Source organism: Gallinula chloropus (genome assembly GCF_964237585.1).
Source record: "Gallinula chloropus genome assembly, chromosome: 1".
Classification (NCBI taxonomy): domain Eukaryota; kingdom Metazoa; phylum Chordata; class Aves; order Gruiformes; family Rallidae; genus Gallinula; species Gallinula chloropus.
The window spans coordinates 100,587,004-100,610,305 of record NC_140085.1 but is presented as its reverse complement, the minus strand read 5'-3'; the positions used below and the strand labels follow the sequence as shown (position 1 = coordinate 100,610,305).

The window sequence follows — 23,302 nt, the reverse complement described above, 5'->3', positions numbered from 1 at the left end:
CCTGCATAAATCTTTCTTCCACCTCCCATGCCAACGAAGCGTCTCAGATAGGCCCTACAGCCACCCTTCCCATCCCAGCCATTGGCTTGCAGCTGGCCACACAGTTATGTGCCACAGCTCAAGGGCACAAGGACCCTCACAAAACATAATCCTAAAGGCACAGTCACAGTACCTGTGCACCAAGGTCTGGTCTGCAGAGAACTGCAAGCGACTCTGGCAGCCCAGCACTAGGAGGTGAGACCCCACCAAGCACAGCCTCAACCAGCAATGACCTCAGACAAAGAGGCAGGTGGCTCTTCATCCCACCAGTGCCCTTGCCCACCACTGCTCCCAAGCCTGGCATGATGCCAGAACTTCATCACAATGGGATTGGCAGCAAAAAAACCCCACAGCCAGACCCCAGCAGCTCACAGCCAGGCAGCACCCAGGGGAACAAGGCAAAGATCAAGGCACCAGCCTACCTTGGCACAATGAGAAACAGCAGAGGAGAGTGTGGCTGGGGAAGCCACTGAATAGCATCCAGTGAATCCTCTCTGACCCTGTTTTACCTATGCCCAGCAGGAAGGAAACCTTGGTATCTGTCCCCACAGGTACTACCAGCTCCACAGCAGCTCCTGTCTGCCACAGACAGCTGTGTCTGAGTGCCGCTTTTGTCCTCCAGTCTGCACCAAAACTGCTCCTTCTCACTCTGCAGTGCTGTGGAGGTTGTGGTCTCCTCCCCCATCCAAACCCCTTTCATTTTTTTGCTTTAACTTCTTCAGGATTGATGCTGTACAGCTGCTTCCCTCAAAATAAAGAGTACAAGAGCTGCCTCCTCCTCAAGCGCTTTGAACCCCTTTCTCCTGCTCTGTCACTACCTGTTTAAGAAAAACCTCAAAGCTTGATTTCTTCCCTCAAACCACTCACTCTGAAAGAGCTCGACGGTTTTGGGAGCACAGATAAAAAACCACCCTGATAAAAATCTGAAGCTTCTGAAGAGGTGAGACCTGGGCCTCTTCACTGTTATCTAAGGAAGGGTACAGGCACACAAACAACTCATTGCAGAGCTATAGCAGAGTACAAATCCACAGAGGCTCACACACTCTGAAGTAACTGCCATGTACTCACTTCTATCCCAGAGCAAAACACAAGTTTGTTTACCCGTCAATGTAAGATGAGAAGCACCAACCAGCACCTGAAGTTGCACAGCACCCTGGCAGATTCACCACCTAACTCACTGCACACATAAACCTCCTCTCCTGCCCAATATTTCAAGTTATTAAGACAAGGGGTAATTCCAATGACAATCTGGGAAATAGTGTTGTCCTGCCAGTGGTGGCCCTGGGATGCTGCTTTCTTTCACCCACAAATTCCTTGTCACCCTTAACTTCCACAGAAAGGGAAGGAGCAGCCAGCCCAGATACTTCTCACAGCCAACAACAAGAAGGCCAGGACCCTGATAAGAGTCACCAGTCAGGTGTCCACGGTCCCCAGATTCCCCATTTAATTGATTCAGTTTTGTAAACTCCCCTCTTCAATGTGCCCAAGCATCTTCCCAATTCAACCAGAAAGCCAAAATTTCCACCAGTCACTTAGAAGCCCTGTAGAGGAAGCTTCCAAAAGGAGCCCAGCCTTTGGCCACTACTGGAAGAATTCACTCACCACTAGCTGTCTAACCCAGGTGTAATATCTAGGCTCTCATCGATCAGTTTAGAAAAGGATGCACCAAAGATGGGTTTGCTCTCCAGTTTTGTCCCTTTCTGTCCTCTGCCCACAGATACCACCTTGAAATTTACCTTAGGAAACACGCCTGGCATTAGGTCTTCTAAAATTCTTCCCACGCCCCACCTTGAGTAACAGAACATGAACTAGTCTCAGCAGTTTTGCATCAGTCTTGGGGAACTGAACTCTGAAGGCAAACAATGGAGTTGCAGACTTTGCACATGAGCTAATCCTTTCTCATAGATCAATCACAAGGCCACAGTTCCACGACATCAAGAGCTGCACCCATATTTTTTTGCTGCCTCCCTCAACACCTGCAACTCAGCCTGAGATGTCCTAAAAATCTTCCTGCTAACACATCTTGCAGGCCAGGTGTAACTTCTTCCCAGTGATGTAGCTCAGGGGGAGATGAGAAGAGAGATGAGAAGAAAGGTAGAAAGACAGACTTATTTTTGAAACAACCCAAGTGAAGGCTGCTGAAAAACATGAAGACTTGACACACATTTCCCCACGGCAGAAGGCCCTTGAACCACATTACTGGCCTCATTCCTAGCTTCAGTGAGATTACTGCTTGCACTGCATACCTATATTCAGATCAGTGAAGGCAAGTGTCCCTAGAAAGTGCCTGGGGAGCACTTCTTACGCCAGGCCACCAGAGACATCAGGTCCCAGATCCTGTCCAGGAACCCAATGAACGAAAAGGAACCGTAAGCAGAGATACAAAAAATGGGAGAGGAACAATCATCCATACCTGCTGTTCCTGAGGTGGATAGAAGTGTACTTTCAAGCCCGATCTGCACACCTTGGAAGCCTGGCAAGACTGCTTTTGAGGAGCTGGGTAGCCCTGGACACACAGTCATCAGTGCTGCTCAGAGGGCAGGAGCAAAGACACATCCCAGCTGCTGTGCTGCAAGCTGCGATGCTCCAGTGCAGACAGCAGCCCCGCCTGCTACTGCACCAGTGTCCCATCCAGCTTCCCCAGTACTCCCAGATCCCCTGCCACAGGGCTGTATCGCTCGGGTGGAAAGGGGAAAAACATCTTCCTTCAGCTGTCCCCTCAAACCACAGGGCACGACAACTCAAAGCTCCCAGAGCAGCACGTCTAAAATCAACACTGCTCCAAACCCATCCATTTCACACACAAACAGAGAGAAGAGGGATGCTAACAAACCCGTCTCCCTCCAGGCTCTGCTGCTGCCAAAAAAGAGCCACACAATCTAATGAGTCAATTAAAAATTCATAACTGGATGAAAGAAGAAAGAAAGAAAAGTTTGGTTCTGTTTCTGAGGAAATGAGAACAATAACTCTCATTTAGCTCTCATGTACCTCTTTCTTGCACATTGTCTAGAGCAACAAAGCTGGCCTGAAAATCCGCAACCTGTAGCTGAGAGGTAAAACAACAGAGGGGGGAAAGGGCACGTGCTCTGCCCAGTCCTTCAGAGATAAGTCTGTGTCCCCTGCAAGGCTTCAGGGTCCCACAGGGCCGAAATCAGCACTGCTTCACCTGAACAGAAGCCTGAGGGAAAGTTCTCTGCAAGGCCTTGTCCTCTAAAGGTCATCACAGGGGGCACTTTCAACAAATTCAATCTCTGCCAGAGTTTGGTTAAACCACAGAAGACACCGATGTAGATACACATATTCAAAACACAAGTGACCCTAAGTCACTTCTGAAATGAATTTTCAGAAGTTAATTAGGCTTAACCAAAGTAGGGCCACATATTCTGAGCGTGAGCACCCATGAAGGGGGATAATGTGATTTAACTAATCCACTAAAAATTACTTTAGGACAATTTTCTTGAGCACCCCCTGACACACATAAGCCCTGAACCCAATGTTCTCAAAGTACTACGAACACAGAGTCCCCAGTTTTACATGCCTTGTCCCCGTGTCAAGGGTCTCATGGACCAAAAAGGTACCAAACCAGCCCAGGGCTTGCTGGGTTGGTACTGAAGAAGTTGTGGAACTGCAGTTAAAACCAGGAGAGTTCTGGCTTCCCAGGAAGAGCGGCAGAGGAGCTTCCCACTGCCCAGCCATTGGACATGCTGGCTACGCTTGCCCGCATTCCCAACCCAAGCCTCACCCCATGCCAGCAGTTAATGCAGGTACTCCCCACTTGCTCCAAGGGCTCTCCTGTAAGGACTCCAGCTTGTGGGCTGGTTTCCACAGGGCACAGCTCACTGGCAGAGGAACCCAGCTGCCAACCCGAACTGCCACAGTTCCACCTTGTTGCCAGGCATTTCTTTTTTTTCCTAGCAGGTGTTGGTTTTCAAGGGGTTTCACTCCCTCAGGTGACTCTACAGCGGCAGCGTTGACTCAGATTTGTTTAAACTAAAGGGGAAACTGCAAATCTGGACACCTGAAGCAAATCACAGAACTACAAAAAACCAAACAAACATAGAATATTGAGGAGTCTACCTTCCAACTGCTCATGGACATCAGATGGGAAAGCAGGCACCCAAGTAAGTGCCTGTACCCAGGCAGCGGGGCTTTGCCTAGGAGTGTGGCTGGGCTGGCACGTCCGAAGGGAAGGAGCCAAGGTGCACACAAGCAGAGGACAAGGAGTACAAGCCAAAGGAAGGCTATTGTGCTTTAAACCCACACCTTGGTTCCTTTCACAACAGGTTTCCTATGTCAACACGGCCAGAACCCACAACACCCTGATCAACTAGCACGTCTGTGAAAATGCCAAAGCGGTTTCCAAACCAGAGACCTGCAGGCTCATGAATGTCTCCTAAGGAAAGCAAGTCTGTTGTCTGCGGGCTTAAATCTGCTGGAGGGGTTTCTCTGCTGCAGAGGATCTCTTTTAGGAGTCCTTCAGACAAAGAGTTTGATAGAGGCTATTTGAACACTCTTAGCCCTCTTAGAGACTTCAAATCCAATCTCATTTTGGGATACAGAAAACAAGCTGAAGCTTGAAAAGGTCACACAGCTAGTCAGAGAGGTGCTGTGAAAATACTCCAGATTTTAAAGAACCTGTTTTTAATTTCTCTAACACAGATAACCATTCCTCTGCCCTAAACCAGCTCCCCCACATTCACCTACAGACAGCTCAATTGGATGGGCTTCAGGATGCATTCATCACTGCCCTCTGTTAACATCCTGAAGACGACCATCTCTCCAATTCCATGTGCTGCTTGTTACCGCTCCTTTCTTCCCCGCTCCACAGTTTGCCACCTTTGGCACACAGCTCTCTCTTCTTCAGCTTGTGCCATCTGGAGCAGCCTCTCTAACCATCTCTCGCTGCACAAATCAGTACCACATCTTGCTTTCAGCCACGGCTTCACACATTCCCCTCCCCAGCGATGCTGCCTTGTGTCTCTTCTTTATAAGGACCTTATTACTAGAGGAACTTGGTGTCTCCTGCATCTCTGTGCTGTGGTTTCCTGCAATTACTGTGCTGCCCACTCCTATCCTCCCTCATTGGTGGTTTCGTTCTAACAGCTTATGTGCACTACATCATGTGTGTGTGGGGGGGGTGGGGACTCACAGGTTTCCGCTACACACTGGCTGGGAGATGCCCCATTGCCCCAGCCACGCCGTTAAGAGGACAGCTTACCCACAAGGTTCATCTTGGCGCTGTAACTCCCAAAGTACCTCTCGTCGGTGTTGGGCGTGTGGCACTCGTACTCCCCGGCATCCCGGTCCTGCAGCTCAGTGATGTGCAGCAGGACGGCGTCGCCCTGCACCCGCTCCACGTAGATCCCCCGGCTGTGCACGCGCTGGGTGTAGATGGCGTAGGGGAAGGAGGGGTCGACGGTGCTGACGATCTGCACCTCCCGCTCGGGGGCCGAGGGCAGGTAGATGGACCACTGGAAGTTCTGCTCCGCCGGGCCCTGGTAGCCGCTCACCTTGCACCAGAGCGTGACGTGGGACCCCTCCGTGCGGTAGAGGGGCCCTTCCTGCACCGCCACTTGCCGCTGGGCCAAGGCCATGCCTGTGGGAGGAAAGGAGCCCAGCATTACTTCTCAGCAGGCAGCCCTTGCACCTCTTCCCAGATGTGCCCGTCCCACCCCTTCCCTGGCCACATTCAACAAGGCAAGCCCTCACACGCTGGTTTAAAGCTGGCACAACACGCTGCCCACCCCAGCCACGCTGCAGCTTTCTTGCTGACTCAAGGGAAGGGTTGGCTTTTTTTTTCCCTTCAGTGTGCCGTGAAAAAAGTGGTGTTGATAAAACATAAAACCTTTCTTCGGTAGCGATAAGAATCCAGGCACGAAAAGGTACTGTGCCACATGGCAGCAAACCAGAAACTCCAGCCAACGGGGCTTTGTTTTCAGCACTACTCTTAATTATTTTCCAGCCCCATCACCCTGCGATCCCATCAGCGGGTAGCGGCCGGAGGGGACTAGGCAGCAGCACCTGGCCGCTCTGCAGCGCCCCAGTGCCACTGGTGGGGCTCCCCAGTTCAGCAGCAACTCCCTGTTCTCCTGACACAGCCCAACTGAGACCATCTTCCACCAGGACAGAGGCCCACATGCGAGCCAGGAGCCTACTCTCCTTTTCCTTGGGTTTCCAGGCCACACAACAGCGACGGCACACACACTCACCCTCCACTGGCAAACCCACCAGAGGCTTTGGCGGGTACAAAATCCCATTCCTGTTGCCCCCCAAAACCCAGGGCGCCGTCTCCAGTCTCTCTGTTACTCTCCCTGTAAAGGCACACAGGGAAACACCACGTTTCCAGCGCTGCCTTTCCAAGTCTATTTGCGAGGAGTATATTTAGTACATAACAAAACCAATTAAAGTTAATGGAGGGAGTGGGCACATTACGCGAAGCCTTAACTGCCCCCGGCTGCTGGAAATGGAGACCCAGCACCATGGGCCGTACGCACGCAAACTCTGGCGGCACGGAACAAAGAGAGTCCCGCAGCACGGCGACCGCGATCTGCTGCGTTCTTAACGCAGATTATGGATGGCTGGCCCTTGGGCTCGTGGCACATTACCAGCACAGCCCTCCGGGGGCCAGATAAATTACAGCAATCTGTCTTGTTTGTTGCTACATCAAAGGCTGGAGGTCTGGAGGCTCCGGTGGGTGTTCATCGGTTATTGAGTTACCAGCAGCATGTGCACATGGCGAGGCCAACCACCCCAAACTTCTGCGACTGCTTGCTTGCCACCACAGAACAGCACTGAGCCGATTTAAAGGGGGTCCTGCGTAATCACGTTTGCAAATTCCACCCTCCACACGTGCACATTGGGGATTTCCCAACCTCCACCCCGAGTCTTCAACAACTTTCAAATGCAGAGAAGATTTCAACCTTTCGAAAGCCAGCAACATGCAGGTGGAAGAGACAGCCTGGCATCTGGGGATTAGCGACTCAATCCCACCCTCTGGACAGGGATGTCCACGTAACGAAGTTTTTCTCCACAGCCAGCCTGGACCAGAGCCAGGAGAGATGGTTCTTACCAGCTTAAAACAAATTGTGAAAAATAGGTTCAGCACATCCATCAGGCCACGCAGCTGAACAGATGGAGTGCAATTCGAACTATTAACTTGGGCTCAGCTCGCTGCTGCTCCAAATTATGTTTCCTTCCACTCCTTATGAAATAATGTGATTTAAGGGGAGGACGGGGAAAGCTAGCACGTTCAAAACGAGCAGGGAGAGGAACAACAGAGGCAAACACTCCCCCACTGTTTGCTGTGCCAATCTCTTCATCCCAGGGAAAGATACTGCCAGAGACAACTAACACATCTAAGGTGCAAACAGCCTCTTCTCTCCCCCCGTAGAGGCCAAAGGACAAAGCTAATACTACAGCCTTTGAAGCAAAAGGCTTTTAAAGCAGCAGGAAGGGTAAGATCTTTATAGCACACCTAAAAGCAACTCATAATAAAGAGTTTTTGTAGGCACAGGTAGCCCCACTACAGCGCACAGGTACCTTGCATGCAATGCCACAGTTAACATGGCATCACAAGGCAAGCATGAAGCAGTAAGAATGAGAAGGTGCACACATAACACTCGTTCAGGTATTCCTCAGCCAAGTGCGTGACCTGGTTTTGCAGGCTGTTAATGCAGTGCTGCTTTTTCTTTTTAACAGAGGAACTCCTTGAGGAGTTTTCCAACTATCTAGTTATCCAGTTGAAAAATGCCATTTTATTTGAGAAGCATACTGGCCCTTCCAAAGCTCACTGGTGACATCACGACCTCAGGGACCCGCTGCGCAGATCTCTGCACCCTGATACGTGAAGTCTTTTGGTAGAGGTCAAAATCCACTGCCCTCATGGCAAGCACTAACATAGACTTCCTTCTTCCCTTGCCAGTGGTTTTTGGGTCCCTGAGCATGACCCTATGAACTGGAGTCCTGCTCCAGGTTTAGATGACACCCACTTTCTACATTTCTCCTCTCCTATTCCCTCCAGCATTGGATTCTGCACCTTCCCTATCCAGCCAAAAGTGAGAGAGGTAAGAGCTGAAGAGCTCCTTGCTTCCCTTTCTGGCTCCAGGAGCCCAAGCAGTTGGATAAAAGAAGCTGGTGCAGAAAAAGCCCTGCCCAGCTCCAGCGTGGAAGGACAAAACAGCCAGGACTTTGGTACAGCCTGCATCACTGTTCATTTTAGCCTCCCATGAGGTGAGGCCCAATGGCTCATCGGTTGATTGAACCGGGTGGATCTCCAGAGGGGCAAGGAGTGGCACATTCACAGTGCTCTTCCCCTGCCCAGCCACAAGCTCCTGCTCCAACACAGATGGGCACAAATGCTTGTCAACACTTAAAAACCCCAAACCTGACAAACCACCCCAGACAGCAGAAGCAGCAATACTTCTCCAGTGAAATAATTTTATTTAACTGAGACAGGGAAGAAGAACAATCAGCCCGAGAGAGACATCTACCACTACACGTTTTCTCCTCAAACAGTTAACTTTTTGCACAGCAAAGGGTGTTTGGCAGTTTTCAAGCTCTGGGAATTGCTGTATCCACGAACATCAAGAAAAGAACTGCATTTCTTAGCGAGCAAGCACTCTGATTAACAAAAATAATGCGCCTGAGATCCCATTTTCAACTCTTATCTTTCCCTCTTGAAGTGAGAGAAGAGCTCACTGGAGGAGGAGCTGTGTGCTCCACACCTCCCGGAGGACGCCCAGGAGATAGTTATGGTGGCATTTGGCTGGTACTTCACTGGCACAGCTGGCTTTTAATTGCAAATCCAATATAATTCACTGACAATGCAAGGGCTGATATGAAGTAGGTAGCGAGCCAAGAGCTACTTTAAAATTAATAAGAAATGATAGGTTTGCGCATCTGGGTTTTTTTCCAAAAGGCAGCAAATCCTCCGCAATAAGGAGGAAGCATTCCCCGGTCCTTTTTCCCTACAGATGAAGGCTATTGTCACCGGCCTTCTGAGCTAACAGCAAGCCAAACAACAGCTCTCAACGCTTCCGCTGGCTTACCCACATCCCAGGCCCCGTCTGGGAGACAGGAGGTGTGTGGGGGAAAGAGGAGGCAGCAGCAGCAAGAGGGGATGGTACAGACAGGCAATTAGACTCAAGGTCACAGAGCAAGGGGAGCGCGTGGGACCCAGGCACCACCAGATGCCTGCACCTCCCTGACGCCAGCCTGCCCAGCAGGCTCCAGTGCCATGGCCAGGGTCACGAAGCAGCTAGAAAGGCAAAGGAGAAATGCCATGACAGAGTCACCCAGGCATTTGCATCTCCCCTGTCATATCACAGACTGTACTTCAATCCCTCTCCATTCAATCTACAGGGCAAGAAAGGAGCCTGGCTGGCAGGGATGCTCAGTGCATCTCACCCAGAAGGGCTTTGGAGTACGCTTTGTCTTTGCAAAATCCATACCCTCCCAGCAACGTCAGCTGACTACAGCACGGTCTGACCTTTCCGCAGGGAGACACGCAGAGCTCAGAGCTCAGGTTTTCCAGACACAACTGGTCATTTAAGGTGCCTGCTTTGAAATGATTTGAAAACGCCCCATTTCAGAAAGCGCCAAACTCTTTGGGGAGGAGGTGGACCTTCAGGTCTCTTTCAGAAGAACAGGTGTGCAAAACTGTGCCTGAGAATATTGACTCAAGGCTTATCGTAAGGGATAGGCGAGTGTAGTGGGGAGAAAGGATGGACGGCTGTGTGCACAGAAGCTCAGCAACAGCACTGACACACCAAAAGAACAAATAAAAATTAGGGTCAGAATGACAGGAACCTCTTGCACACTCTCCCCATCTGAGAGCGTGAGTTATGCCTGCACCACACCCAAAGGCGCCACAGCAAGTTACATCAAGCTACCTTAGACATCAGTGATCACTGCCAGGAGACCTTTAATCCAGAAGAGAAACTTGAGCTCTTCTTAGGAGGAGTGCAGTCCTGGGTCTCTAATCATTAGAGAGCAAGTGAAAACAAAAGAAGTCTTTATATTTGCTGTATCTTCCATAAGCGTAGGGCTGACAGTACTGAACATCAAATGGATTACACAGTTTGAGGGGACGTTTTTACCCCTGCAGCTTTACAGCAATTTTCTTTCCCTTAGAGGCTCTAAAGCAGTATTTGTCAATAACTGATAATGCTAATCCTAAATTTCCTTTAAAAATTACTCTGTCCCTTTGACTGCAATTATTAGACAGGAAAGATTTCCAAAGAGATCTCCTCCTATCCTCATCCCTTGGGCAAACTCACAGCTTACATTTGTTTGGGGTTTTTTTTTGTTTGGTTGGATGGTTTTTGTTGTTGCTATTGTTTGTTGTTCAATTTATAAGTGCTCCTGAAAAGCTGTCAGGGAAGTGCAAGAAGAATGATAAATACTAGGGAATAGCTCCCACTCAAGAAATAATAGAGCAGGCAAGGACTCTGGCCTGGAAAGAGGATCTAGTAAAGGTCTATACAAATATGCATGTCATGAACAGGATGGTCAAGAATCGACCATTTACCGTCACTCCCAGGTTAAAAGCTAAGGGCTATCAACCAAAACTGGTTAGATCCAGTTTTGTAACAAGTGAGGCAGCTCTTACCACTGCATGTGGCAGACCTGGGGACATCCCTGCCGAGGGATGCTGCGGACGTGGGAAGTTTACATGAGTCAAAACAGGGGTGAAACAAGTACTCGAAAGAGGACTAAAAAGAGGCAGATGACATCAGGTTCAGGAGGCTCCCAAATCAAGCTCCATCACACAGCCGACTACCTACAGCTTTTCCAGACGTGACACTCGGCTAGGTGGACAAACCCTTGCCTGCATTGGTACAGCTGCCTTCACGCCCCTTCACACCCTGTGCCACTGCAGGCTATATTCTTCAGCCATATGGGTCACAAGTGGTTTGCAGACTGTACATTGGCTATTGCTACAACAGAAACCAAAGGCAGCACCATTTCAGCCTTTTCTCTGGGAGCGTGGCTCTCTCAGCTCTCAACAGGGCCAGCTGAAGCAGCTCCACCAAACCACCCTCGGAGATGAAGCAGGAGCCCATGCCCATGCGCAGGGAAGGAAAGAGTGCATAAATTTGGCTATGACAAATTAGCATCTGCAGCAGACCCCAGGACCTGGCACAAAGTCCCCAGTAATGAAGACAATTGAGACGCAAGCGCTGAAGACCAGTGATGGTGAAGCGCCTACTTCCTGGCGTGAGAGGTGCTCTGGGCACGCGCAGCCCGCGAGCAGGTGCAAGCACCAAGTGCATCAGAGGCAACTGCTGCCCTCCCGCAGGTCTGGGGCTGGCTCAGGCGTGAGCGGCGTAGGAACCCAGGCCTGCCACCCGGCTTGGCCCTCGCCCTCCGACGCAAGGCGCGACGCAGTCTGAGGCAAGACGAGCGCCAGCACACTCTCCTCCGGCTGCGCTTGGCATCTTCAGCCCTGGCCCAGTGCTGCGAGACGGCAGACATACCCCCACCCTGCTCTGACGGCAGGGCAGGGTAAGGATGCAGTGCCCACTATCAGCAGTGTTTTCAGCCAGTCCAAGACCCGCTGTCACTTTACTAGCAGCGTTGTTAATTCATTGTTTGCCCCCTACCTCCCATACGCTCCCAGCCCACCACAGACAGGGAAGGCAGCACCACCACGCAGCCAGAGCCTGCAGCTCCCAGGCAGCAGGCCACAAAGAACAGCAGCGCAGGCAGGAGCAGCCTTTGAACTGCAGCGCTTTGCACGTACTAACAGGGCACACAGGGCTAATTGCAGCCCAGCAAGCAGGGACTCACTTACAGGAGCATCGTACCCTGCACACGCTGCTGCTTCCAGCGAGTTGCTCAGGGACAGTTAACACCCTTCAGGCTCACATTCTGCCTTAATTCAGGTTAATTTTTCAGCCTCCCGTAGGTACAATGCTTCCCAAGGGATAGCCCTTCTTCTCTTCCTTCTGTCCCCTGGGGAGGATGCACACAGCTCGTGCCAAGACCAGCCCCTTACTTAGCTCTGCTGTGCAGTCCAGAGAAAAAGCAGGGACTGATACCCACAAAATGATGTTTCATTTCAAGAAAGCTCTTCCAAGTTCACCATCATCCAGCCACTGAGAACACTTTCTCAATCAACCATCTTATTTTTTGTTGGATAAAGACCAACACAATGTCCATGGGAGACCCTGCCCCAATAGGCAACACCAAAACAGAGACAATCTTCTGGCAACACGTACCTGAAGTCCCCTATTAAGACGCACAAATAAAAAGGCTTGAGCTTAATCTTTGCATAAATAAGTCACAGCAGGGACAATCTCTGTACACTGCAACCTGCTGCCAGATGGAAAACAACCCCAATGCTATCAGAAGAAAACATGCGGTACCCCCCCTTATTACTGTAAAGCCTCATTCTGGGAAAATACGGCATTTTGCTCGATGTATTTTTTGTCATGCCAAGAGAGTTCACTGTACCAAAAGGTTGGCTGGAGCCACCAGCAGAACAGCTCTGTCCCTATCCTCCACCCTTTTCTTTTGATGTTTAAATCAAGCTACCAAGGGTGCCTGATCCCAACTCCTCTTCCTCCACTGCTGCCACCATCCCACCTCTCCCAGCGCATGGACCGTCCTTCCTGAACTGACTCAAAAAAGTCATTCAGTCCTCACTGAAATTCCCCCCCACCGCTGAGCCAACGAAGGGTGGCTAAGTAGAGAGGTCAGCCAGGAACAATTTATACAATAATTGGTATGGAAATACCACAGTCAGTGGGGAAATATCAAAGCACGGGCAAACGAGACAGGAGCCGCCAATGAAGCTCTTTGTTCTTCCAACACAACGGCTTTCACTCATCTCCGCGCGCTGCTCTGTCTCACAGCCGCTCACTTCCACAGCAGATGTTTACTGTCTTTTAAGAAAAATGTTTTCAATAAATATGAAAGAGGTGACATTTCTTTTAATCACCGTAGATTGTTCTGGCCTGTGACTAGCTTCCCAAGTTCTGACTGCAAAAGAGGTCCTGTACCTCCGCTATAATTATGCATCCAGTCAGACATCCAACCCCCTCGCCAAGATCAGAGCCATTTTTCATCCTTTGGTTCTTCTCAGATCTGCTCCTTCTATTGACAGACGACTTCCTTACTTTCCCCAGCGCGGCGTTGGTATTCTACAGCTGCACAGTGTTAAATGTGATCTGCCCTTGTGGGTTTGTCGGGTTTTTCTCTTTCAAAAGTGAGCCCCATACTATATGGATATCACATTTCTCTAACTGCTCCCTCTCTGTCTCTACAACTGGCCATGTTAAAATATGCTCGTTTGAACACCGCCTTGGAATGGCATATTCCTGAACCACTGGTCTTCTCTGCTATGACAGCCTCTGAACTTCTGAAAGTGTTGGAAGGAGGAATGAATAATTCATTGTCTACACTGGACACTGAGAAGACAAGAAACAACTGGCTTGGACTCAAACAGTAGAGATTTAGGCTGGACATGCAGTCCAGGTATATTTCTAATGTCTCAGAGGTGAGGCAACAGGGAGGCTGCTTTGTGAGACTGAGGTCTCCCACACCGCAGCTCCCTCTGACAGATATTTACCTTCTTCAGGAATACCACAGGTAAAGATGACCCTGCCCCCGAGGATGTGTGACACTGTATCTCCTTGCTCTCACAGCTCTGTCATCCTCCATCATCCCATCCAATAGTAGATTTAAAGTCACCTGGCTGCACTAGAGCCAGAAACTACTCTTTCATCTAGTATAGCTTTATTTTGAAAAGTCATGGAGCTGAGCGTCCAGAAGCCAGTCAGTCATGCCGGTGTTGAGAGGAAAGAGCAACGCCCCATATTAACAAAAGGATGGGGGATGGCAGGGCAGCTGTTCTGCACACTGGTCCTGCTGGCGATGCTCACCCTCCTTACTGCAAGTGGGCTTTGAAGCTGGTGGATCAAGGTGTGCCTGATGTGGAAGGTGAAGAATAACAAAATGTGCTGATGTACGAGGGGAAGACTGAGATGATGGTCCTGCTGGTTCAGATTCATAATGGTGAACAACTGTTGGGAGGTGAAGTATCTTTGTGCAATACACCTACTGCTTATTATAGTTTACTATTGTCCGGCAAAGATGCAGGAGGGGGAAGAGTCCCTCATGATTGGTGATCCCTGTACTCCCCAAAGAGGATACCAGTTTTGACTAACCCCACAGAATGGCCAAGACCTCCAGTAGCACTATAGGCTCCTTTCTGATCTTAAGGTAGCGCCTGTCCCACGAATCTATTTAATCAACTATTTATCTTCCTTCAAGGTCAGGACAGAACCTTCCCTGCCCTTCTCCGACTCTCAGATCAGCATGTTCTTTACATACCCTTATCGCTATGGGAAAAATACGGCGGCAGAAGTTCCCTGGCAGATGATACTTATATTTGGAACACGCAAGCAAGAAGCGCTGCCTTGCCCACGCACTGTTTCTAACGTGCGCTGCTCCTTGTGTCGTATCCTCAGGAGTTTCTTCTCTTCTACAGCCCGCTTGAATAGATGCCCATGTGACTTAGATCACTACTGCCGGTTCCAGGTCCAGTTAAGCGCTACAATACACAGCAGCATATACAGGGCCCTGCCAGAATGCCCAAGGCAATGCCTACTTTTGTATTTTCCAATGAAAAGCAGTGATGGCTTCATTACTGCCTTCCCAGCCTGAGCTTTGAAGCTGTAACCACAGGTACTCTCCACTGTAAGATTTAGCGCAGACCTGCACAAAGAGCGAAGTCTCCCAAGATCCCCGTGTGTGTTTTTTCTTCTGTTCTTTTAGCTCTTAAAATACATGTAAGGACACACCATTTACCCCGCCGTCTCTCGTACTGCTCCCAGACCTCTAAAAGATCCAGCACTGTCAGGCGACTAGCAAAGCCACGAAGCGTCACCACACATTTCAGATTGCTGAACTCCCAGCCGGTATGTGTTCCCAACCTATCAAGGGGAGGGGGGGAAATGAAATTGTTCGAGCGACAAAACCAGGCAGGAAATTTCTGACATAGTTCATTATGCCCTGCAGCCTCTGTATTTCTTTTTATTATCGTTCTTTCGTCTTCGGGTCCTGTATGTTCAACAACCAGGGTCACTCTTAGAATTGTCAAACGATATTCCCTGTGTGATCACTCACTCTCAGACAGTGAGAAACTTCATTTTGTTTCAGAGTCAATAATGTTTTAATGTCACTTCTTTTTTTCATTCTCCTGCATGCTCTGCAATCCCTCTCGATATTGAACAACTGAATGCCCCTATTGTCGCTGTAATTCACCTCGCAGCATCCCAGATACTTAAAGTAATCTCTCAGGGAAGAAGAGCGTGGAGCCCCAAATCACACCTTCACGTTCTCCTTGCCGAAAGGAAATAGCATTTACTACCCGGTCTTTCATTAAAGGAATTTCCTTTCTTTCATAAAGAGGTCTCTCAAAAGACTTCTGATCCACAAAGAGCTTGCTTCCTTACCTTACCCTCAAATTTGCTTTTCCTGAAGAAAAGCAGCTTCTCACTCTCTTCATTCGAAACACATGGAGGGAGGGAACACACACGAGTGCCTCCCTTTACCTCCAAACACCAGTGTTTTGATCTATCTTTCCATACTCCAGGAAGTTGCTTATGTGGCTCCCTTGCCCTTCCTTGCTCTGCATGATTCTAAGTCTTCCCTTCTTTGACAAGGATGACATTTTGGAGTTTGGCACCCTGACTTTCTTTACATCCTTTTATTGTATGCTTGTTCATCCAGGCTAGAGCCAGAGCATCTCTTTTCCAAACTTCAAATGGGATCCCTCAATTAGCCATTTATTAATTGCTCAATCCCAAATTCATTTGCTTTTTTCTAGGAAGAGAGACTTACCAATAATCTGATAGATATGGACAGGTTGCACTGATGCACACCCTTCCTTCCCTCCCTCCCTCCCTCCCTCAGCACACTGTTCCTCCAGCACTCCAGCTGTATCCTGAGGCATGGGCTCTGCACCTGCTCCCCAACTCCCTTTGAGCACTCGGCTCTGTAGGAGTCACACTGCAAAGAGTTATGAAGCGTAACATCAACGCAGCCATGAGCAATCCCTCCCTCTTCCTCCTGGCTGTTGAAGAAACATTTGTGCCCCTCAGCCATGGCCGTTAGCATGTGAGAACATCCAACTTGCAAGGCAAAGCTGCCATCTTGTACGTCTTCTTCAGCAGAAATTCAGTAATCCCCAAAGTCAGGTGCACTGGTTGAATGCATGCATTTCTCTAAACAGCTTTCCCATCCCACCATAAAGGATCATAAGAACACAATGCATGGCTGTGCAACTGCAGCTTCCATTTCCCCCCCCAAATTCTTCTGGTTCCTTCTCTGTTCAGTGAGCACCAGCACAATGGTGCCTCTCAAAGCCTCAGGGATGGTGGCTAACGGAATCACAGAAAGTGAGACACAAATCCGGGGAGATTCTTCAGATACCTGCTGCCTCTTACTGTTAATTAAGATGTCAGAATTCTTAGTATTCTTACACTGCAATTTATTAGTTTGACATGCTATAGAGACGATCAGCAGTTGTCACCAAATTACCAAGGCTACCATTTCAAATGGGAGGACAGAGGCTTTCTTGTATTTGGAGAGGAAACTATCGCTTCCAGCCTAGGAGGGAGAGAGGTATAATCACCTCCTCTATGCACATTCATCACACAACACTAGTACCAATGGGTAAGACAGACAATCAAACACAATTCCTGTCCCTGGGGAGGAACCACCCTGTGCACTAAGGCCCTGACCAGATGGAAAGCACAAGAAAAAAATACTAAAAAACCCCAACCAAGCACAAACAGAAAACTCACAAATGTGAGGGGTGCCTGAGTGGTGCTGGCACAGACTGCTTGGAGAGGTTGTAGAGCCTCCATCCCTGGAGATACTCAAAAGCCATCTGGACATGTCCCTGGGCAACCTGTTCTAGGTGGCCCTGCTTGAGCAGGGGGCTCGGACCAGATGACTTCCAGAGATTCTTTCCAACCTCAACCATTCCGTGAAGAACACCCCAACAGGACTATTGGTCGCTGCTCTTGGCTCTTATTTACCTCAACTCAGCACCAACCAGCTACTCTCTGCATCCGCACTGTGTCAGCTGCCCTACAGAGGAAACAGTAGCAGTAACACCCCTCATCCCACAAGTTCAGCTTAGAAATGTGGTTCCACAATGCAGTTAAACTGATTTAGGTACCAGCTACATAGGGGGACAAAAAGAAAAGCACTCTTGCTTTCTCACTTGCTTTATTTCTAGCAACACATACCCTCTTCTCCCCATGCTTGACCCCCGCAGTGAGTTGAAAGAGTAATCACCCAAGGAAGGAGTTATTTGTTTCCACTAAGACATTAAAAGCACCGTTTTTCTTTGTGGTTCAGGGACAGGGGCAAACAACCCCTTTCATTAGCAGCTGGGGTACCCCACCAGCTCAGGCACACCATGAAACACCTTCAGACAGAGGCAGCAGATGGGTTGAGAGAGGCCGGGGAGCAGGAGAGAGTGAGGCAGCGTGCGAGGAAGTGCCAGGGTCTCTCTCTGCTGGGAGGCCCTGATTGCAGCTCTCTAACAGGCCTCGTGGAACAGCATCAGGTGAAGCAGAGCTGCAGGTGCTCCCCAGAGGCCACAGAGCAGAAAATAAAAGTGCTCCCAGCCACCATTTTTAGCACACAGCCCTGAGAGCAAGGGACTTAATGAAGCCTAGCTTCCTATGCCATCAGGAGGGAGGCTGTCTCCGAGACTAATGATTTGACTGCAAGCTTCAGCTGGAGCTTTTCCTACGGAGTCATTTGGAGGCACTGCGACAGCCCTTGTGAAGAAAAGGGTCTCTCTCAGTCCCTTGCCATCCTCCTCCCCCCGGCCCCCAACAACCTGCTCTTCACAAGACTTGCAGGAACTCGTTTATCTGCAAGCTCTCTACTCCCATCAAATTTGCCTGAAATTGGCCAAAGGGCTGCCAGGTTATTGGGGAAGGGGTGGCAGATGAGGCAGCACGATCAGATAAACCATCTTTCTCTGAGAAACCAGCCTGAGGAAAACCAACAACAGGCAGAGGCTGGGAATCAAAAACCACACAGAGGTAAGAAGAGATTGAAACACTACGGCAGAACAAGGCTAAGAAGGGCTTTGAAAGGGAAGACAACCATCTTGCATTTGGCAGGGCAGAGGAGGAACAACTAATCTGAGAGTTCAGGGGAGTGAGCAAAAACAAAAGCAGCTGAACAAATCTCAGAGGCAAAGGTGGATTAGGAAGTCCTGCAGCATACACTTCTAAAGCAGGTGGATGCACGTACATATTGGTATGCACCAGAGACAGAGGTCAAGATCTTAATTTGAACAGAAATGTGAATTTGTAAGATTAGCAGAGAGAGGCCAATCCAATTTTTTTATCAGCGAGTAGTATTACCAAGAGGCAGGGACTGTGGGAAGAGGTAGGCAGCATCACACAATTGGCCCCTTACGGTCACAAGAAACCAAAGGCTGATGCTGGGCAGGGTACACTTGTGAGGACACGGGAAAAGCTCTGTTGGAGAGGCAGGAAAAGGCAAAGGCAACGGGTCTTGGAGGAGAACATTCCAGCAAGAGACTAAAACTGGTTATCACTAGGGCAGTTCCTAAGTCAAGGAAAGTAATGCAGGATCATGACTGAGATGTAGAGCAGTGGGGACCGTTAAAAAAACCCTTGCAGAGTAAATCACAGAGACAGACTAAACTGGCAGAGAGCTGGGAGGCAAGAACTCCAGACAGAGCATCCCATGGGGCTTGTGGAGGACAGAGCAGCTGCTGGCAGAGGAGGAGGAGTGGATAAAGCAGCTTTGTATTGAGGAAGAGAGGCTTCCAGTAGCAAAGCAAATGATGGGGACAATGAAAAATGGGACCCCTAAGGCAAGCAAAAGGGTTTAGAGAACCTACCTTTGTGGAAAGCATGGAGGAGGAATACAGGGCAAACCACCAGGTAAAGGCAGGCTCTTATTTGTATAGCAGTCCTCCTTGTGAAGTCACTAAAGGTTTGAGGAGGTGGAGAAAGGGGCTATACAGGGTGGGGGGTGGTGGTGGTGTATCATTAGCAGCATTCAGTAAAGTGGGAGAAGTTAAAGCCTTTTCAAGGAACAGGGCAGAGGGAAGGAGACAAGAGCTGTCTGAGACAGGGAGGTCAACACAGTCGGGGGACTCAAGCCGGCGGCGTGCCACTGCACGACAGCAGGAGCAGAGGCAGCAGATGGTGGGGCCGGGAGATGGGGGAGAGGGTGGAAAAAGCATCCCGGGGGGTGAGGGCAGATGCCGCTGCGTTGGCAGTGTAAACAGCTATGGGACACAAACACTGACAGAAGAAGAGAGGTGTGCAGGGGGGGAAATTATAGTCCAGGGTGCAAGTAAAAAGGTGGCGCCAGGGGCGACAGGGGAAGGCGAAAGCAGAAAGACCTAGAAGGGGGGAAGCGGTGTTGGCTGAAAACCAAGACAAGCAAAAGCCTGGCTAACAAGCCAGGGAACTCAGTACATTATGGATTATTTAGGTGCAGGGAGGAATGACCCTGTCTTAACCAACAGCACTTACTGAACAAGGGCCCCATCCTCCAGCACCGTAAGAACTATGCGGAGAGATGCAACAGAGAAAGGGATGTGCCCTTAATGAGCTCAAGTCTCACTTGATGTATGGAGTCTGGAAAGAGCTGCATGTTGGATTTTTTCAGGATTACAGCATCAGCTAAGCAACACCACACCTCGGGCACAAGTCCAAACCTCCTCCTGCCTCCCGGAGCAACGCGTCCCAGCACCCACATGACAGGACAGGGCAGCATGGCCTGAGAGGTGCTCCGAAGGTGATAACGCCCTGACTTCAGCAAGACCAGACTTGCCCCTTTGTCCGGCTGCTAGTTTATCTGAAGGTCTGCAAGAAAGCACAGTCCCAGCTTCCAGACACAGAGTATGTGTCTGAGGGTGACTAACCAGCATTTGTCACTAAACTAAAAAGCCTTTCCCCATCAACTGAGAAAAGGGGGGTGGGGAAGAGGAAAACCCTTCTTCTGCCAGTACACCACACCGAGCATCCTCCTGCCTACACTCCCCCATCAGCAGATGTATGCAGAGGTTTTGATCTTCAGCTACTCAGCAGAGCCCTCTGATTGGGGAGTTAAGGAAAGGCTTACACAGCTACCAGGATGGGAGGCTTTTTATTTATCTGATTTCAACATGCCCAAGTTATCAGACTCTAGAGGAATTCAATTAATGAGAATAAAACTCTTGTTTGATGCAAGTCTGGAAGGGTGTTGGTTTTTTTCTGTAAATAGCTGCACCCCAGAGATTTTACACTGATTATAAATAAGCCTTAACAGCAACTGACTGATGCAAGTTGAACTGATAAAGCAACCACACCAATATACCACACATGATCCAGACCTAATGGGGACTGACAGAGCTAGAGACAACCAGCACAAAGATAGGGAGGAGGGAGGGGGAGGTAGGACCAGGAAGCTGGGAAGAGCAAGCCCAAAGGAGCTGCTGATGCCATCCCTCATCCTCAGTTTACTGCAGGAGACTGCAAGTGGTGGGGGTTGACACCAGTTGCATGCAAGCACCCACTAGCATGGCTTCGTGAGTGCCTGCCCATGGCAGCTATGAAATACTACCTCCAGACAGGGAAGGAAAATCAAATGTCCTGCACAAGCTTGCAAGGCAAGGCCAGGGCACCGCTGGTGCACGGCTGCCCTTTGTAAGCATCCCAAAGCCATGAAAGCCACCCCAGCACCCAAAGCTGTGTCCACTTCACGCTGCAGAGGTGCTCCCAGGCTGCTGCAGCCAGCTGCCCCCCACCAAGCCTCAGGGCATCTAGTGCCTGCTCCAGACACCACAGCATCCCCTGGGCTGTAAGGACCGAAGATGGCCCAAGGGGGCAGCAGCAATAAAGGGACCATGGTGCAGTCACCCCAGATTTCCATCTCAGGCTAAGCCACAAGGAGGAAGGCACCAAGATTCCTCCCCTTAGGACTGAATACTGCCACAATGGCAAGGGGTGCTGCTGGTCCTGATGCAGCTCCCACCCTTTCTGCAGTGAGGGGCTGAGCCCAGAAGGGAACATGGCACAGACTGCCACTGCCACCCTGATCTAAGTGGGAAGTGGGCCACAGCCTTGGCAAGGAGGCCATGCACATAACCCACGCCAGCAACAGGCCCCTCCTCAGACTGCCCTGTGTTGAGGGCTGTCTTCCCCAAATGGCTCTAGGGCACAGGGGCAAGAATTACAGTCAGAGATGGCAGCACTGAAATAAGTTTTGCAGCTTGCATTTTGCAGCCATGATGGCATAATGAAGTCAGATGTCTGCTTTGCTGTGCCCAGGCTAAATAGGGTGACCCGGGCCCCTGGTGTCCGGCCAGGGCCCCATGCCACATGCTGATGGTTGTGCTACTGCAGGTGCTACCCTGGGGTGTGGGAGCCCCTTCAATGCCCATCTTCATGCATGTGAGACAACAGCCTTGCTAACAAGGGCCCGTCCAAAGCAGGCACAGATGCGGGGACATAGGGGTCCAGCAAATCACAGTCCACTGCTGCTGCTGCAGAGATGGGGGCTGCATGCTTAGGGTTTCTGTTTAAAAGTCAAAAGTCAACCTTTCACATACTGCTAAAAACACACACAAAGCACAGTCTGGCATCCCGCTCCAAGCACTTGGCAAGAGCCAAACAGGAGAAAAATTACAAAGGCAACTGCCCGAAGCGGTGACTACACAGAGGAGGCCAGGCTGCCGTGCTGTGCCTGCTCTGGCAAGCCCTGAGGATGACACCAGCAAGGGGTCACACCTGGACCCGGGTAGGCCACCGGCACTGTGGAAGTGGGGGAAAGAAGGGACTCTCGTGGCAATACAGGCTTTGGAGAATTGTGCTCTGATAAGGTTGGTCAGCAGCCTGGCTTTAGAGGGAATGCAAGGAGGAACATTACAAATCACTAAACTGATGGGAACCAAACACAGGGTGCAAAACACTTCTCATACAAATGTTTTATTTTAAGTCCTGCTGTGAGGATAAGCACGTCTCCTGCACTAGCTTCCAGAGACCTAGGAGATTTATCCAATGTTTATTCAATGCACATTTCACTAAAACTCGCATCCTCACCCAGCCAAGAGACCAAACAAACATCCATAATTTCCTCTGACACCTCCTAGCTACACTGCTCTGACAAAAGAAACCAGAGACATCCAGTGCTGTTACATGCCAAAGAGAAAAGAAACTCCAGCAACCTTACTAAACCCTGCAACGCGGCCATCAAGCCAAGCAGGGGGGAAAAAAATTGCAGGCTGAACCAGCCAGAATTCATCAGCTGGTTAGGACAGCACCAAGAATACCTCCTGGCTGTGTGCTTGGGAAAGACACATAGGTACTTTTGTAGTCTAGGTATTTCTATAGTTTACTTGTGCAGAAATCTCAGGAACTCTTCCTCCTCTTCCCTAAGGGAGATTCAAGACATTTGAGGTTTAACAGCTGCAACAAACGGTCTCCTCTTACAAGAGAAAATATTCAGGAACAAGATAACAAGAGACACAGTTACAGAAACAGGATGAAAACACAGAAAAAGCCTCTGGGGTCTAAGCACTGCCCTAATGACTGCAGACTGCTACTCAGAAAAATCTGAATTCAAGTATACAGCCCTCATCACCACTTGCAGATCAAATAGGAATGGCAAGATGCAAATCTTGCTGCCTGCAAGAGAGGTAATCTAAGCTACCATTTGGGAGCAACCTGCTAGCAATGCTACAGTCCCTGCAAACACAGAAAAATAAGAATCTACAAATGCCCTTTATCTTGCATTCATTCCCCAATAGATTACTGTGCTTAACCCAAACATTACTAGTTTTCTGTTTCGGGGAGATGAGGGCACAGTCTTTATTACACTTAAAACAGCAAGTGAATATATTCTCTATTCAAATTTGATTGCAGACATGGGAGATGTGTTTAAAAAAAAAGGGGGTTAGAAGGGAAATAATGCCAGCTCTGCTACTTTAAAATAGTTTCAAGAGCAGTGTTGTACTTATTTCACAGCCGAGAGGTATAGCAATCCTACAAAGCCAACTCAAAATTAGCAGATACATTTTGCCTGTACACTAGAGCAGAATACAGAGAATGCAGATGCTAAACCCATTATATAGACAGCAAAGTGTCATCAGAGCAAAGAAGGTAAAAATAGCAAAGTTAACTGTAAGATGACTAAGCAAATGGATTTTCAAAAATACGCTTTCAAACACGACACCCTTTTCTTGGAGCTGCATGCATCCGTTAGC

The 23,302-nt window shown here is 49.6% G+C and overlaps 1 protein-coding gene across 1 annotated transcript in view; it reads right to left on the bottom strand.

Annotated features, from left to right (window-relative positions):
- IGSF3 (immunoglobulin superfamily member 3) overlaps positions 1-23,302 on the bottom strand; it is a gene marked incomplete at both ends in the record, with an annotated part of 97,350 nt that overhangs the window by 63,841 nt on the left and 10,207 nt on the right. The window contains one exon of the mRNA XM_084261515.1: positions 5,258-5,635. Within this exon, the coding sequence (XP_084117641.1) occupies positions 5,258-5,635 (378 nt within the window). The remainder of the gene's footprint in view (positions 1-5,257; positions 5,636-23,302) is intronic.